We start from the raw sequence: 11991 nt of genomic DNA, 5'->3' as shown, positions 1-11991 counted from the left end.
ACGGCATTTCTTGAGCTTGTACTCACGCTTCTGGTAAAACTCAACCAGACTTGCTTGTGCTGGTGTCATTGATGCCGAACTTCTCAATGAGGTGGTCGTAGTAGTCAATCACGTGGTGCGTGTAGGCGCGCTTGTCCGCGTAGTCTCCAGGCATGAACGAGCGCTTGAAGCCCGTCAGCAGGATCTGACGCAGCTCGTGCGGGGTCAACTGGAACGCGTCGCAAGCCAAACGCACTTCACGCACCATGTCCGTGTGCGACACCGTGCAGTTGTCGGTGCACAGACTCACCGCCAACTTGCTCGTGAGCATGTGACGCAGCGGGTGGTTCTTCGCGTCCTGCTCCATCTCGGGCAAAGTCTGGAGGTTGCTAGACAGACACACTTCCAGACACGTGCGCGAGTTGCCCAGGTACTGCACCAGATCGTGGCAGTACGTCTTGCGTTGGTCTTCATCCAGGTCCTTTATCTCGATCGTGTCATGGCGGAATAAGTGCAGTCCGTGTCCGATTCTCTCGGCATGGAGGTCCGTAATGGCCTCGAAGATACTCTCCGGGCCATACCCTTCACCGGCGTGCACCGTCTTGTGCATAAACTTCTTGTGCGCGAAGGCGAACGCCTCCACGTGGTCATGGGCGGGGTATCCCCTCTCCGCGCCTGCGATATCCAACGCCACGACGGGGACTCCGTGCTCCATCTTGGTGGCGTAGGCCTGCGTGATGAGCGCCATGGACGCCAAGCCATACAGTCGGTGGGGGTCCTCATGGCGGTGCACCTCGCAGAACTGCTCGTAGTAGGGCGAGAAGTCTTTGGTGAAGAACCTCATGGCACACACAATGATGCCGTACGCGAATCTCGGGGCGAGGCCCGAGGCCACGTCCTCATCTTTCGCATTGAACTCGTCCGTGGCTCGTTTGAGGCCGCGGTTGACACTGAGCAGCACCTGCTCGAGGGGAAGCGTGCCCGGCACCGCGTTCAGTTGCGGGGCGAAGCGGGTCTCAAAGTACCTCACGCCCAGCGCGTACTGGTCGCTGGCCTGCTCGTAGGCGACGCGTTCCAGCGCCTCACTGGTGCGCAGGACCGCCGAGGCGTACGAGAAGCACACGAGGTACTCCTCGAGGGACGCGTAGGTCTCCTTGAACACCTCCCTATTGAGCTGCTCGGCGTCGTACGTGGGCAGCGTCACGCCCTGCTGGACGGCCAGGTCGATGAGCGTCTGGGGGCGCAGACAGCCGTCCAGGTGGCAGTGCAGGTCCGTCTTGGGCACTTGGCGCAGGAACTCGTCGGGGAAGACCTCGTTCTTGCGGAAGCTGCGCAGTTTCGCGGCGCTGGACATGGCCGAGTGCAGTTGGGCGCGAGGCTTGCCTGTGGACACGAGGAAGCGGGGGAGTCGACGCAGTGCGAACGACATTTGACCGCTTGGGGAGATTTCTCGACCATAGTGAGATCAAGTGGTTCAGAGATGATGCTGAATGCGTGTGTGTGGGTGTGTGTGTGTGGGGGGGGGGGTTGAATACCGAACATATTGCGGGCGAAAGGTTTTCTTGGTACATGTAAAGTGTTGGTCTCGAGCAGCAAGAAAGCCACTGCCTCTCACTGGCAAAGCTCGCTACTGGGATTCATATTCGCCGCCACCCCTACTGTGACTCGTAGGCAGCAAGTGACTCGGTGGTCGGGAGAGTCTCGCATGTATTTAAAAAAAAAAAACACTACGAAGTTATTTGAAAAGCTCATGAACAGGGATAATAGCATTTCACAAAATAGTTGCGCTGTACTGGCTACTTTCCAGGACGTTTCCTGTCACGCGGTGAAGCGATAGGTGTTGATGATGAACGTGGGAGTTTCTGGGTAGCTGATGGCTGACTTTATTGATAGTGGAGTCAAGCGTCCGGGTGGGTTAAGAGGTCCTCTATTTGTGTTTAGCTAAGAAACTATAGAGTCCTGGTATCGGTGGAGGCTTTGCCTTATTGATAATCCTTTCTGTGGCTCATTGTCGCTGCTAGTTTTCAGCAGCTCGTCTTGGATGTAGTGGAGTCAAGCGTCCACTGGCTGGCGGGCACGCCGTTCGGAACGTGCGAAGTAGTGATAATTTAGTCACGCCAAAATAAAACCGTCATAAGTTGTGTTGAAAGTGAATATTAAAATGCATAAGCTTATCCATTGCTTAACACTGACAGACGATCGTCTAGGTCGTCATATCCTGGATTGTGAATCAGAATTTATGATTCACTACACAGTCGGATACGGAAGCTGTTCCCAACGACTGACGCGTAATTGCTGCCCAGATTCTCCATAATGTGATCATTGTCGTCGTGTGATGTGGTGTCCATCTTGCTATACATTGCTGTGCTGCTGCTAACAATTCTGTCGTAATCTGCGGAGCTGTTCGTGCTGCAGTTGCTGCCTCCTGTTCTTGTCGTCTATCTGCCGGTGTTTTTGTTCCCATCCATTTAAATCAAGTTAAACTTATTAATACCTGTACCCTCTCGTTACAAGATTGTAATGCAAAGAGCTAGAATATTATTAATCAAAGGTGCTTAACTATGGAACTGATTCGGATCGTACAAGTGAGGCCCCCAAAACGCACAATCGGCACGAAGTCCACTAGCACCTCTAGAAGGGACACCATTGCTTCGACTCTAACAAAAACCTAAGCCATGCACATTCGATAGGAGCATTGAATTAAGGTTCGCGTCTGCTGGGCGTGTGTGTATGTGGGTTATGTAAATCCAATCCTTAGCTCTGGGAAAGATTGCTTTGTATCCCGTTACTTGAACATCATCGACTGAAGATAGTTGCTGTAACTATTGAATACGCTGTTGGCTTCACCAACGGGTCTCCCACCAATTGTTGTCATTTGGTGGTAGATCCACGACGCTGAAACTCCGTCCTTACGCCACTGCGCCATGTTCTTGTAAAGAGCATCGTTACTGTTGACGATGTCCTTGAACATCTGACGCATTTGTGAGATCTCCAGATCCTTTGCAGTTTTGACGATGTGCATCGTCTCCTGGAGATACGTGCTGTAGCGCTTGAAGACGGTCCTAGCCTCGTCGACAGTTCTGCCAGCAGCAATCATTTCGTTGTAAACCTTGGTTACTGATAAGCCCTCCGTACGCCATGTCGCCATCGCTGGATACAGGACGTGGTCGTACGCGAGAATCTTCCCGTACGTCTTGAAGTTTTTCTGCTTTTCCGCTGCCAAAGCTACCTGGGTTGCCTTCTTCGTCTTGGATGAGGACTTGAATACCTTGGTCAACGAGCCGAAGTTAACTCCACCTCTTTCTTCCTCCTGGTCTTCTTCGTCATCCTCATTAACAGTTGTCAGGCTTCTCGAAAGCGTTTTGCTGTCGCGGCTTACATCAAGTGGTTTTGAAACCGATGACTGGTCGGGTGCGATGATGGGGAGAGCGTTGGCGGTAGTAAAACCCAAAGTCGACGCAGCGATTAGCAACAGGCTAAGCAAGCGCATTCTGGACCCAGAACCGAGTACGGAAATTGCAGGGGTGTCGAGGAGATAAGAGGTGTCGACCGGTAATGCAAATTGCAGAGTGACTTAAGCCGAATGCGTAGCAAGCCTAATCCTGCTGCGAAGGCTATACATTTTCCTTTATATTATTACAGTGTAATACATGTATCATGGTTTAGTAGCAGCAATCAATGATGGCGAGACAGCATTATCATGTGATTGTAACGTACGTGTAGTGAGTAGTTGGGGCGGTACAAGTGAGGTGGCATCGGCAAGGTTGCTACGTTTTGTTTTGAATTGAGGTGCATCAATGTCATTAAGTAGATCCTGTCGACCAAATGCCCATGAATGTGTATAAATACAAAACGTAGGTAAATATTCCCTAAGGAAATGTTGGTAAAGATGACTATTGAGGGCAATTAACTATGGAAACGTGGCAACTGTATAGAATGACTTATGGTGCTTCGTGGAGCTTACCGATCCACATTTGTTTTCGCAAGTGTGGTAGTCCGTACATCCGCACGCGTTATACAGCTTATTAATACTTGTAGCAGCCGTTCTTCGACATCAGCTGGCACTGCTGGCCAGGCTTCATATTCTTCTTGAAATGAAATGTACATTATCGAGTAGCCAACTATTAATACTAGTATTATTATGCCTGCGCTAGGCTCAAATTTGCTACATAGAGTGGTGTCCGCATATGTCCAGTCTCCCGCTTCACGCGGCCGTGTCGTAATCATAGTCAAAAGGCACTTCCACTCGGTCTTGTCAATGGCGATCCGTCGTAGATGTTCAAGGTCTTGGGCACTGCGTAGTCGATGGCGGCAGCCGCTGGATGCGAGGTCGGCGTCGAGAGTTGTTCGCAGGGTAGTGCGTGGGCGGCCTCGCCACTTACCTGCGGCGCTTGGAGCGAAGTAGGCGGCCATCTGGACGTGCGCTGGGATGTCCGGGTGACGTAGAATGTGACCAAAGAGGCTCCATCGTGCTGCCTTGGTGCGGTGTCAGAGTGGTTGTTCGTGGCAGTATCGAGTTGGCAAGGCGGTGGGGGTAGCGGATGTTCAGCACGCTGCGGAGCTGGCGCCGGTGGAAGCTTTCGAGGCCGAGGAGTTCCGAAGTTGTAAGTGCCCAGGTGTCGCAATTCTACAGGAGTACAGGTACCACATAGCAGCTGTAGAGTCGAACGCGGGCCTTGTCTGTAGTGTGCTGCTGGCGGAGCCAGACCGTCCACATACTACAGAGCGCTGAGACAGCGAGCGACTTTTGCCGGGCGACGTCCTCAGTGTCCCCTTGAACTGCTCCTAGCTTCTTCGTCGAGCGCCAGCGTTCGTCGGCGGCTATTGTCAGATATTCTTCTTGAGAAGCCTGATAACTACTACGGATGGGTTATCTGTACGGGGGCCAAACTTACCGTGCGTTATTGATCTCTGGATATTCGTTCGGTTTACATGTACAGGCACTCTGCAATTTGCATTACCGGTCGACACCTCTTATCTCCTCGACACCCCTGCAATTTCCGTACTCGGTTCTGGGTCCAGAATGCGCTTGCTTAGCTTGTTGCTAATCGCTGCGTCGACTTTGGGTTTTACTACCGCCAACGCTCTCCCCACCATCGCACCCGACCAGTCATCGGTTTCAAAACCACTTGATGTAAGCCGCGACAGCAAAACGCTTTCGAGAAGCCTGACAACTGTTAATGAGGATGACGAAGAAGACCAGGAGGAAGAAAGAGGTGGAGTTAACTTCGGCTCGTTGACCAAGGTATTCAAGTCCTCATCCAAGACGAAGAAGGCAACCCAGGTAGCTTTGGCAGCGGAAAAGCAGAAAAACTTCAAGACGTACGGGAAGATTCTCGCGTACGACCACGTCCTGTATCCAGCGATGGCGACATGGCGTACGGAGGGCTTATCAGTAACCAAGGTTTACAACGAAATGATTGCTGCTGGCAGAACTGTCGACGAGGCTAGGACCGTCTTCAAGCGCTACAGCACGTATCTCCAGGAGACGATGCACATCGTCAAAACTGCAAAGGATCTGGAGATCTCACAAATGCGTCAGATGTTCAAGGACATCGTCAACAGTAACGATGCTCTTTACAAGAACATGGCGCAGTGGCGTAAGGACGGAGTTTCAGCGTCGTGGATCTACCACCAAATGACAACAATTGGTGGGAGACCCGTTGGTGAAGCCAACAGCGTATTCAATAGTTACAGCAACTATCTTGAGTCGATGATGCATAAGCCTAAGTAAGTTGGACGCAAAGGCATCTTCCTCGAACTGCCATAAATCAGATATTTTTCAGAAAACTACCATTTCGCCTAAAATAATCTCAGGTTGAAGAAGTCGTAAAATGCCTCAACTCGCTGCGGACGATGGCACGCGCAAGCGACCCGCGTCCTCGTCTTCGACTCCTCCTCTCCCTGGTGATCACAAGCGGCAGAAGTGGGTACGGTTGCTACTGCGCGAGCTGTACGACTGTGGCTTCCCCGAGGCGGCCGCAACGCTGGAGCGGGAGGCGTCTGTGCAATTATGCTCCAATGGCATGAAGGCGCTGCAGACTTCGGTACTTAACGGCCAATGGGATGCGGCGCTGCAGCTCGTGTCGAAACCCGACACGTTGAAGATGAAGTCGCCGCTGGCCGCGCGCGAGGCGGCGTTGCTGCTGCTGCAGAGGAAATTCATTGACTTCGTGCTGCAGAAGGAGCTGCCGCGCGCGTTGCAGACGTTCCAGGAGGAGATTCTGCCGGTTTACAGGCCTAGTGAGCAGGAGGTGACGCAGCTGGCCGAGCTGCTGCTGTGCAGAGATGCAGAGGAGCTCAAGCAGAAAGCCAAGATGATCTGGCAGGACCAGGAGCTGCAGGACCGGATCGAGCAGCTGGTTAGTGCAGAGGAGATTATTCCACACGGAGCACTACGAGTGAGTGGGGACAAGAGGAGGCGAGAGAGACAGGAGACTCACGACGGTGGTTTTTGGTGGCTAGCGGTTGGTACAGGACGGATCGGAGACAGAGCTGCAGACGCTTACACCCATGTTGACGGGGCTCGTGGCTGGAGAGTGTGTAGGCGTGTTGACGAGTCACAAGAACGGAGATTTGTGGGAGCTGGCGTTCTCTCCCGATGGAGCGATATTGGCCTCGGCCTCGAGTGACGGCTCGGTGGTGCTCTGGCAGATGCAGTTGGACGAGGAAGCGCTGGCGTTTGACCAGATGCCGCAGGTACGAGATGAGACGCAGAGACGACGGGGAATGGCTGTGAACTGAAGAGTGTTATGTGGTGAAAATTGCAGCCGACAGAAGCTCTGCACGTGTTGCAGAGTCTGGAAGGCCCAGCAGACTGTCTGGCGTGGTCTCCGGATAGCAGGTTTCTGCTCTCGAGTGGGAGCCGCTCCAGTACGATTCAACTCTGGGATCGAATGGTATGCTTGTTTGGTATTTTGCATAGCTGTAGCCTCTCAGCTAATGATTGTTGCTGTTTGTGGACGACTTCCAGAGTGGGTTGTGCGAAAAGCGCTTTCAGCATCCAGGAGGAGTGGTCACAAAAATGCAGTGGCTTCCTGCTGGGAACCAATTCATCAGTGGAAGCGCAGACAAGTCTCTAGTTTTGTGGGTGCGATCACTGCAGTTTTGTTTGACGAGTCTGTCAATCCGGAACTGACAACCCAATTGATGCAGAATGCAAACGAAGGCACTATTGCATACCAGTGGAGTGGGCGAAGGGTGCTAGATGTCGTTGTGCACCCACACGAGAGCAAGGTGTTCGTACTCGTCTCGGGATACGAAATTCGTGTCTACGACATCGCCCACAAGTCGGACGAGCTGTTCCTGGAAGCGGATCACCTTGTGTCTTGTCTTAGCATGTCCCCGTGTGGGAAGTTCCTCCTCCTCAACTTTGTCAGGCAAGAGCAAATAGCGTGCGTGGAGATTTCAACAGCGTTGGTCACAGCCAAATACCGCGGAATCCACGAGCAGCGATACGTGTTGCGGCCATGCTTCGGAGGAGCTCACAGTGAGCTTGTCGTTTCTGGAAGTGAAGGTACGAAAACTGTTGTTGGCGTCCTGTTCAGTTCATTTGGGCTTACTTTGTTGCTGGTTGATTCGTTAACAGACAGTAAAGTATACCTGTGGCAGCGTGATAGCGGCAAACTGGCAGCAGAGCTCGACGGACACTCTAGCGTCGTGAACGTCGTGGTGCGCCACCCTGTTCATACCAACGTGATAGCAAGTGCAAGTGATGACAAGACTGTGCGCGTGTGGTCTCTCAAGTCGCTGGAATAAGGTGAGGAAACGAATCGTACACGCTTGTGCGATGCACTTAGCCCATTGGAACAAGCAGCGCCAAGCTATTTAGTTCTCTTTGAAGTCGATGTACTGATCCTGAAAAAAAACTTAATCTATCGTTGTGATTTCAAGCACCGTAGCCATCAACTGGCTGAAGCTATCCACCCTACCGAGCCTAGTGTCGTTGAATCTGTCTGCCCTTGCTCAGCATTTTGCGGTGAACATATCTAGAGAATCTTGCCCGCTAACCGCCATCGCGTCGCTTCATCCGACTGCCTACGCAGTTTTTTAATTGGGTTTAGACAGAGCATTGCGCTGGTATCGACGTGGCCATGCACGCAACCTACGGTGAGCTCTAATACATCAAGACTTGGTTGATTGTCGTAGATGTACCTTAACTGATTTCACGTGGACAGATACGTGGCAGCGAGCCACCTCCGCGGACAATTTCTACAAGTTGGCTCGGGGCCAACGCCGCATGCAGAATAATGCTGTCGGGCGGTTCTGCTTGCGGTCGCTCCGTTTGTTCAAGCAGCTACCGAACTCGCCGGTCACTTGGTTGTATCTGATGACTCTGGGGTCATTGGCGGCAGTCTACGGGTAACTTGGATTCATTTCCGACTAGCCACGGGCATTTGTCTAATCATCGTTGGGTTGTTTGCCGCTATAGCCTTCTGTTCGATGGTTGGGTTCGTACGCTCCTGAAACTTCGACGTCTGATGGGCGAAGCAGTGGGGGAATATTCGTTCGGTGGCTTAATCCTGTGGGCGATGTGGTGTGTGGGCTTCGGAATGCTCGCGACTTGCTGCGGACACTTCATCTCTCCAGCATCGGATGGATCAGGCATTCCTACCATGCGAGGACTATTCGCAGGGGTGTTTCAGAATCCTGGAGATACACTGTCGTTCCGCACGTTGGTGGCAAGGTCACTTGGTACGGTGGTCTCATCGGGTTCGGGCCTCTCTGTTGGTCGGGCGGGGCCCTTTACTCACATCATGTCCATGATCGGCTACTTGATGGAGAAGATTCCACTGTTTCAACGAGTGAACTATGGACAGCAAGACTACAACTTCATTCGAGCAGGTACGTGGTAGTGTACCTGTCATTGTTTCCTACTGAGCATTTATGCTGACGGGAGCATACGTGCTTTACAGCTGTGGCTTGTGGCATGACGGCAAGCTTCGGGTCTCCCTTGGGTGGCGTGCTCTTTGGCATCGAAGTGACGGCCAAATACTACGAGGTAAAGTGTTTGTGGGAAGGCATCATTTGCTCCTCCTTCTGCATCTTGGTTTTCCACATCATCACATTCCTCAAAAGTGAGATTCTGTTCGAACGCACAAGCTTTACGGGTTTCGACATGGATGAAGAACTCGTTGCATTCATCCTGTTGGGGATTATCACCGGGGTAAGTGCTTGTGCTGCTTTGATCCTTCTCTCATGCCCTACTGACGTCATAATTGGACTCTTTTGTGAAGATCGGAGCGGGTTTGTACTGCAAGATGGCCTTGCTGCTACGAAGGGTGCAACTCAAACTCTTCGAAAAGTATAACCTCACAAAACCATCGATGCGGAGGCGCACATTTCACGTCGTATCGATTTGCCTGGCGACTGCAATTATCACGTACCCGTTCGGCATCATGCGCATCTCCGATCGGTTAATGGTGAACGAGTTGTTTCGAGACCAGACGCTTAGCCTACCGCAATGGACACAAGTATCAGAGAGCACGCACACTGCACTAGTGATCTACGTCATTCTTAAACTGGTGATCAGTGTGCTTCCATGTGGAGCTCCAATCTCTTGTGGTGTGTTCGGGCCGCTGTTCACGATCGGGGCAGCTGTCGGACGCCTTTATGGAGAAACCTTGATGGAAGTCTGGAGTCCCAACCAATCCCCTGCAACGTACGCTGTCGTTGGGGCCGCTTGCTTCGCCGCTTCAGCTACTCAAACGGTTTCCACGGCTGTGATCTTCTTCGAGTTGACTGGCCAGCTCAGTCACATGGTCCCCGTCATGGTGGCCTGTATCGCAGCGTATTTCGTGGGCGGAATGATCACACCGTCAATCTACGACATTTTGGCGAGCTGGGCCGGCATGAACTCTGTCTGTTATGACTTCAACGAGCACGTGCTGAGTCAGAGAGCTGCTAAGAACTACATGGGATCGATCCCTGTTATTTTCACTCGAGATACAACGTATGATGAAGCAATTCAAGCTGTCGTACGTAAAAAAAAACTAGCGGGCGGGGGATTGACACTAACAACAACGTCTTGCCTTCTTAGAACACGTTCAAGAAGGAAGAATACTTCGCAATTTGTGACACTGTCGAGAACAAGCTACTGCTGGTAAAATTCAGGCATAGCTTAGTGAGGCCAGTGGGCAGAGACCTTATGACATGTTTGGTGTTGTCGTCAGGGATGCATCCGGCGCTATGACTTGGAAGTTGGGATTGCTAGGTTTCTGGCTATCCACCGCAATGGGGTAGGACTGGTTTCCATCATTGTTGCTATCTGAAGGTGATGCAAGGCTGACAAACGCGCACACTTATTCAGAAGGAGGACACGAAAACCCCCAACGTTTCGATGCGGATCCAGGAGCTGATATCTCAAGTCCTCGACATTGACAAGAAGAAAAGTGCTGCAGTAGAGGATCTCTCGCTTCTGAAGTTCCAGCCAAAAGATTCTCCCCCCACCTCTTTGTCAAGCATGGTACGTGAACATTCTCTTGGCCGTGTAAGTACTTTCGTTTTTAATCCGACGTTGTATTATTTGATGGATGACCACAGCTAGAACTCGGTCCGCCGTTCGATGAATACGAATTCACATCGATCCCTGTTGAGAGCTACCCTCCGCAGGTTTGCGTTTTTATATTATCAATCTTGTTTAATTCGTGGGTTCTTATGCAGCACTCTTCGTTTTGCCCTCCTACGCAATTACTTAGGTTGGCGAAGATGTGAACCTGTACCGCGTGCACAAGTTGGCCTCCATATCAAGCTGGACGCAAGTGTACGTCGTCAAATTCGGAAAAATTCTTGGGGTGATCCACCTCGATTCTTCTCTAACAAAGTTACGCGCGGAAGAAGTCCCCATTCACTTCTCGTAGAAGAACAGGCAACAAACACTCAACTGTTCATTTTAGCTACATATACACAAATCCTTTCAATCAAATCTGTTTCCTTTCGCTTTCGGACAACGAGGGGGGGGGTTAAGAGGTCCTCTATTTGTGTTTAGCTAAGAAACTATAGAGTCCTGGTATCACTGGAGGCTTTGCCTTATTGATAATCCTTTCTGTGGCTCAGTGTCGCTGCTGGTTTTCAACAGCTCGTCTTGGATTCGGATCTGAATCGTTGCAGGTACGCTGTCGTGGCAGAGCACCTCTTTCGTATATTTTGCCAATTGGTGCGACTTGAGTAATGCTGCAACCGCTTTTTGTAGTGTCTTGTGTGTTGTTTTCCAAACAGTTGATGCAGTATCCGCCACGATGGCTCCGATGCTCTGGTTCACTCTTGCCGCCTTTATGTCTACTTGTGACCCTTGTACAATGAGTCTTACTGTAGACAAGAGAGTCTCTTGCTTTAGCTGTCGGGTTGCTCTTAATATCATCCGTGTTGTCACTATAACTCCTGCTAATTCGTGCTCAGTTTGAAAGAAGCCCACCCACTCCACCCGTGGTGAACTTTGTCCCAATAAAACCCAAACCCCTCGCTTTCCCAGTGCATCTGCTCGTTTCACGGAGTGAAATAGGACATGCCACTCATGCAGTGCTATCGGCCAACTCACAGGTGTCAGCGCCGTGAACACAGCATAACATTGAGCGACGCGAAAACCTAATGCTTGGGTTGGGGTGTGAGATGTCATCCCCCGAATCACTCCTTGGGTCTGGAAATCAGCCGATTTCCACAACATCCGCCTTGCTTCATGTGTTGTGATTTGTTCGCTGTCAAATATCTCTCGGTTACGGATTAACCATAGCGTGCATTGAGTGCACGTTGCCCATATGAGCCATATAACAAACTTTTTCGGACAACGAAACGGATGCCAACAGTCGGGATCTGGCCTTGTGGAGAAGATCACGCTTGCTTTGAGGCCAATGACTGGAAGTATACGGGCCAACTACGGTGGGTGTTGGTATTTGTCGTCTACTTAGTTGCTGGTATGGACTTTCGGGCTAATGGTTTTGGGGGGCCTGTCCTTTATTCTGCAGATACCTGGCAGCGTGCCACCTCCGTGGAGCACTTTAACGATCTGATTGTAGA

General features: G+C 51.4%; 5 protein-coding genes across 5 annotated transcripts; 3 read left to right on the top strand and 2 right to left on the bottom strand.

The window, feature by feature from the left end:
- Positions 1–40: 40 nt before the first annotated feature.
- KRP23_14661 (Adenosine deaminase) lies at positions 41–1408 on the bottom strand (the record flags this gene model as incomplete). Its single annotated transcript, XM_067885508.1, has 1 exon — positions 41–1408. The coding sequence occupies one exon, from the start codon at positions 1406–1408 to the stop codon at positions 41–43; it is 1368 nt and encodes a 455-aa protein (XP_067737170.1).
- Positions 1409–2764: 1356 nt separating this feature from the next.
- On the bottom strand, positions 2765–3469 carry KRP23_14660 (uncharacterized protein; the record flags this gene model as incomplete). Its single annotated transcript, XM_067885507.1, has 1 exon — positions 2765–3469. The coding sequence occupies one exon, from the start codon at positions 3467–3469 to the stop codon at positions 2765–2767; it is 705 nt and encodes a 234-aa protein (XP_067737169.1).
- A 1533-nt stretch (positions 3470–5002) lies between these two features.
- KRP23_14659 (uncharacterized protein) lies at positions 5003–5713 on the top strand (the record flags this gene model as incomplete). Its single annotated transcript, XM_067885506.1, has 1 exon — positions 5003–5713. One exon carries the CDS (start codon positions 5003–5005, stop codon positions 5711–5713), a length of 711 nt encoding a protein of 236 aa, XP_067737168.1.
- A 100-nt stretch (positions 5714–5813) lies between these two features.
- Positions 5814–7737, top strand: KRP23_14658 (WD repeat-containing protein 26-like protein; the record flags this gene model as incomplete). Its single annotated transcript, XM_067885505.1, has 6 exons — positions 5814–6380; positions 6445–6678; positions 6750–6878; positions 6953–7069; positions 7135–7495; positions 7568–7737. The coding sequence occupies 6 exons, from the start codon at positions 5814–5816 to the stop codon at positions 7735–7737; spliced, it is 1578 nt and encodes a 525-aa protein (XP_067737167.1).
- A 335-nt stretch (positions 7738–8072) lies between these two features.
- On the top strand, positions 8073–10838 carry KRP23_14657 (Chloride channel protein; the record flags this gene model as incomplete). Its single annotated transcript, XM_067885504.1, has 10 exons — positions 8073–8088; positions 8157–8340; positions 8411–8823; positions 8895–9145; positions 9216–9956; positions 10019–10081; positions 10152–10217; positions 10289–10444; positions 10522–10590; positions 10677–10838. 10 exons carry the CDS (start codon positions 8073–8075, stop codon positions 10836–10838), a joined length of 2121 nt encoding a protein of 706 aa, XP_067737166.1.
- Between the last annotated feature and the right edge of the window lie 1153 nt (positions 10839–11991).

The sequence above is a fragment of the Phytophthora ramorum genome (genome assembly GCF_020800215.1).
Source record: "Phytophthora ramorum isolate Pr-102 chromosome Unknown Phyram_PR-102_s0022, whole genome shotgun sequence".
NCBI lineage: Eukaryota > Oomycota > Peronosporomycetes > Peronosporales > Peronosporaceae > Phytophthora > Phytophthora ramorum.
This window is presented reverse-complemented; position numbering and strand designations above follow the sequence as displayed.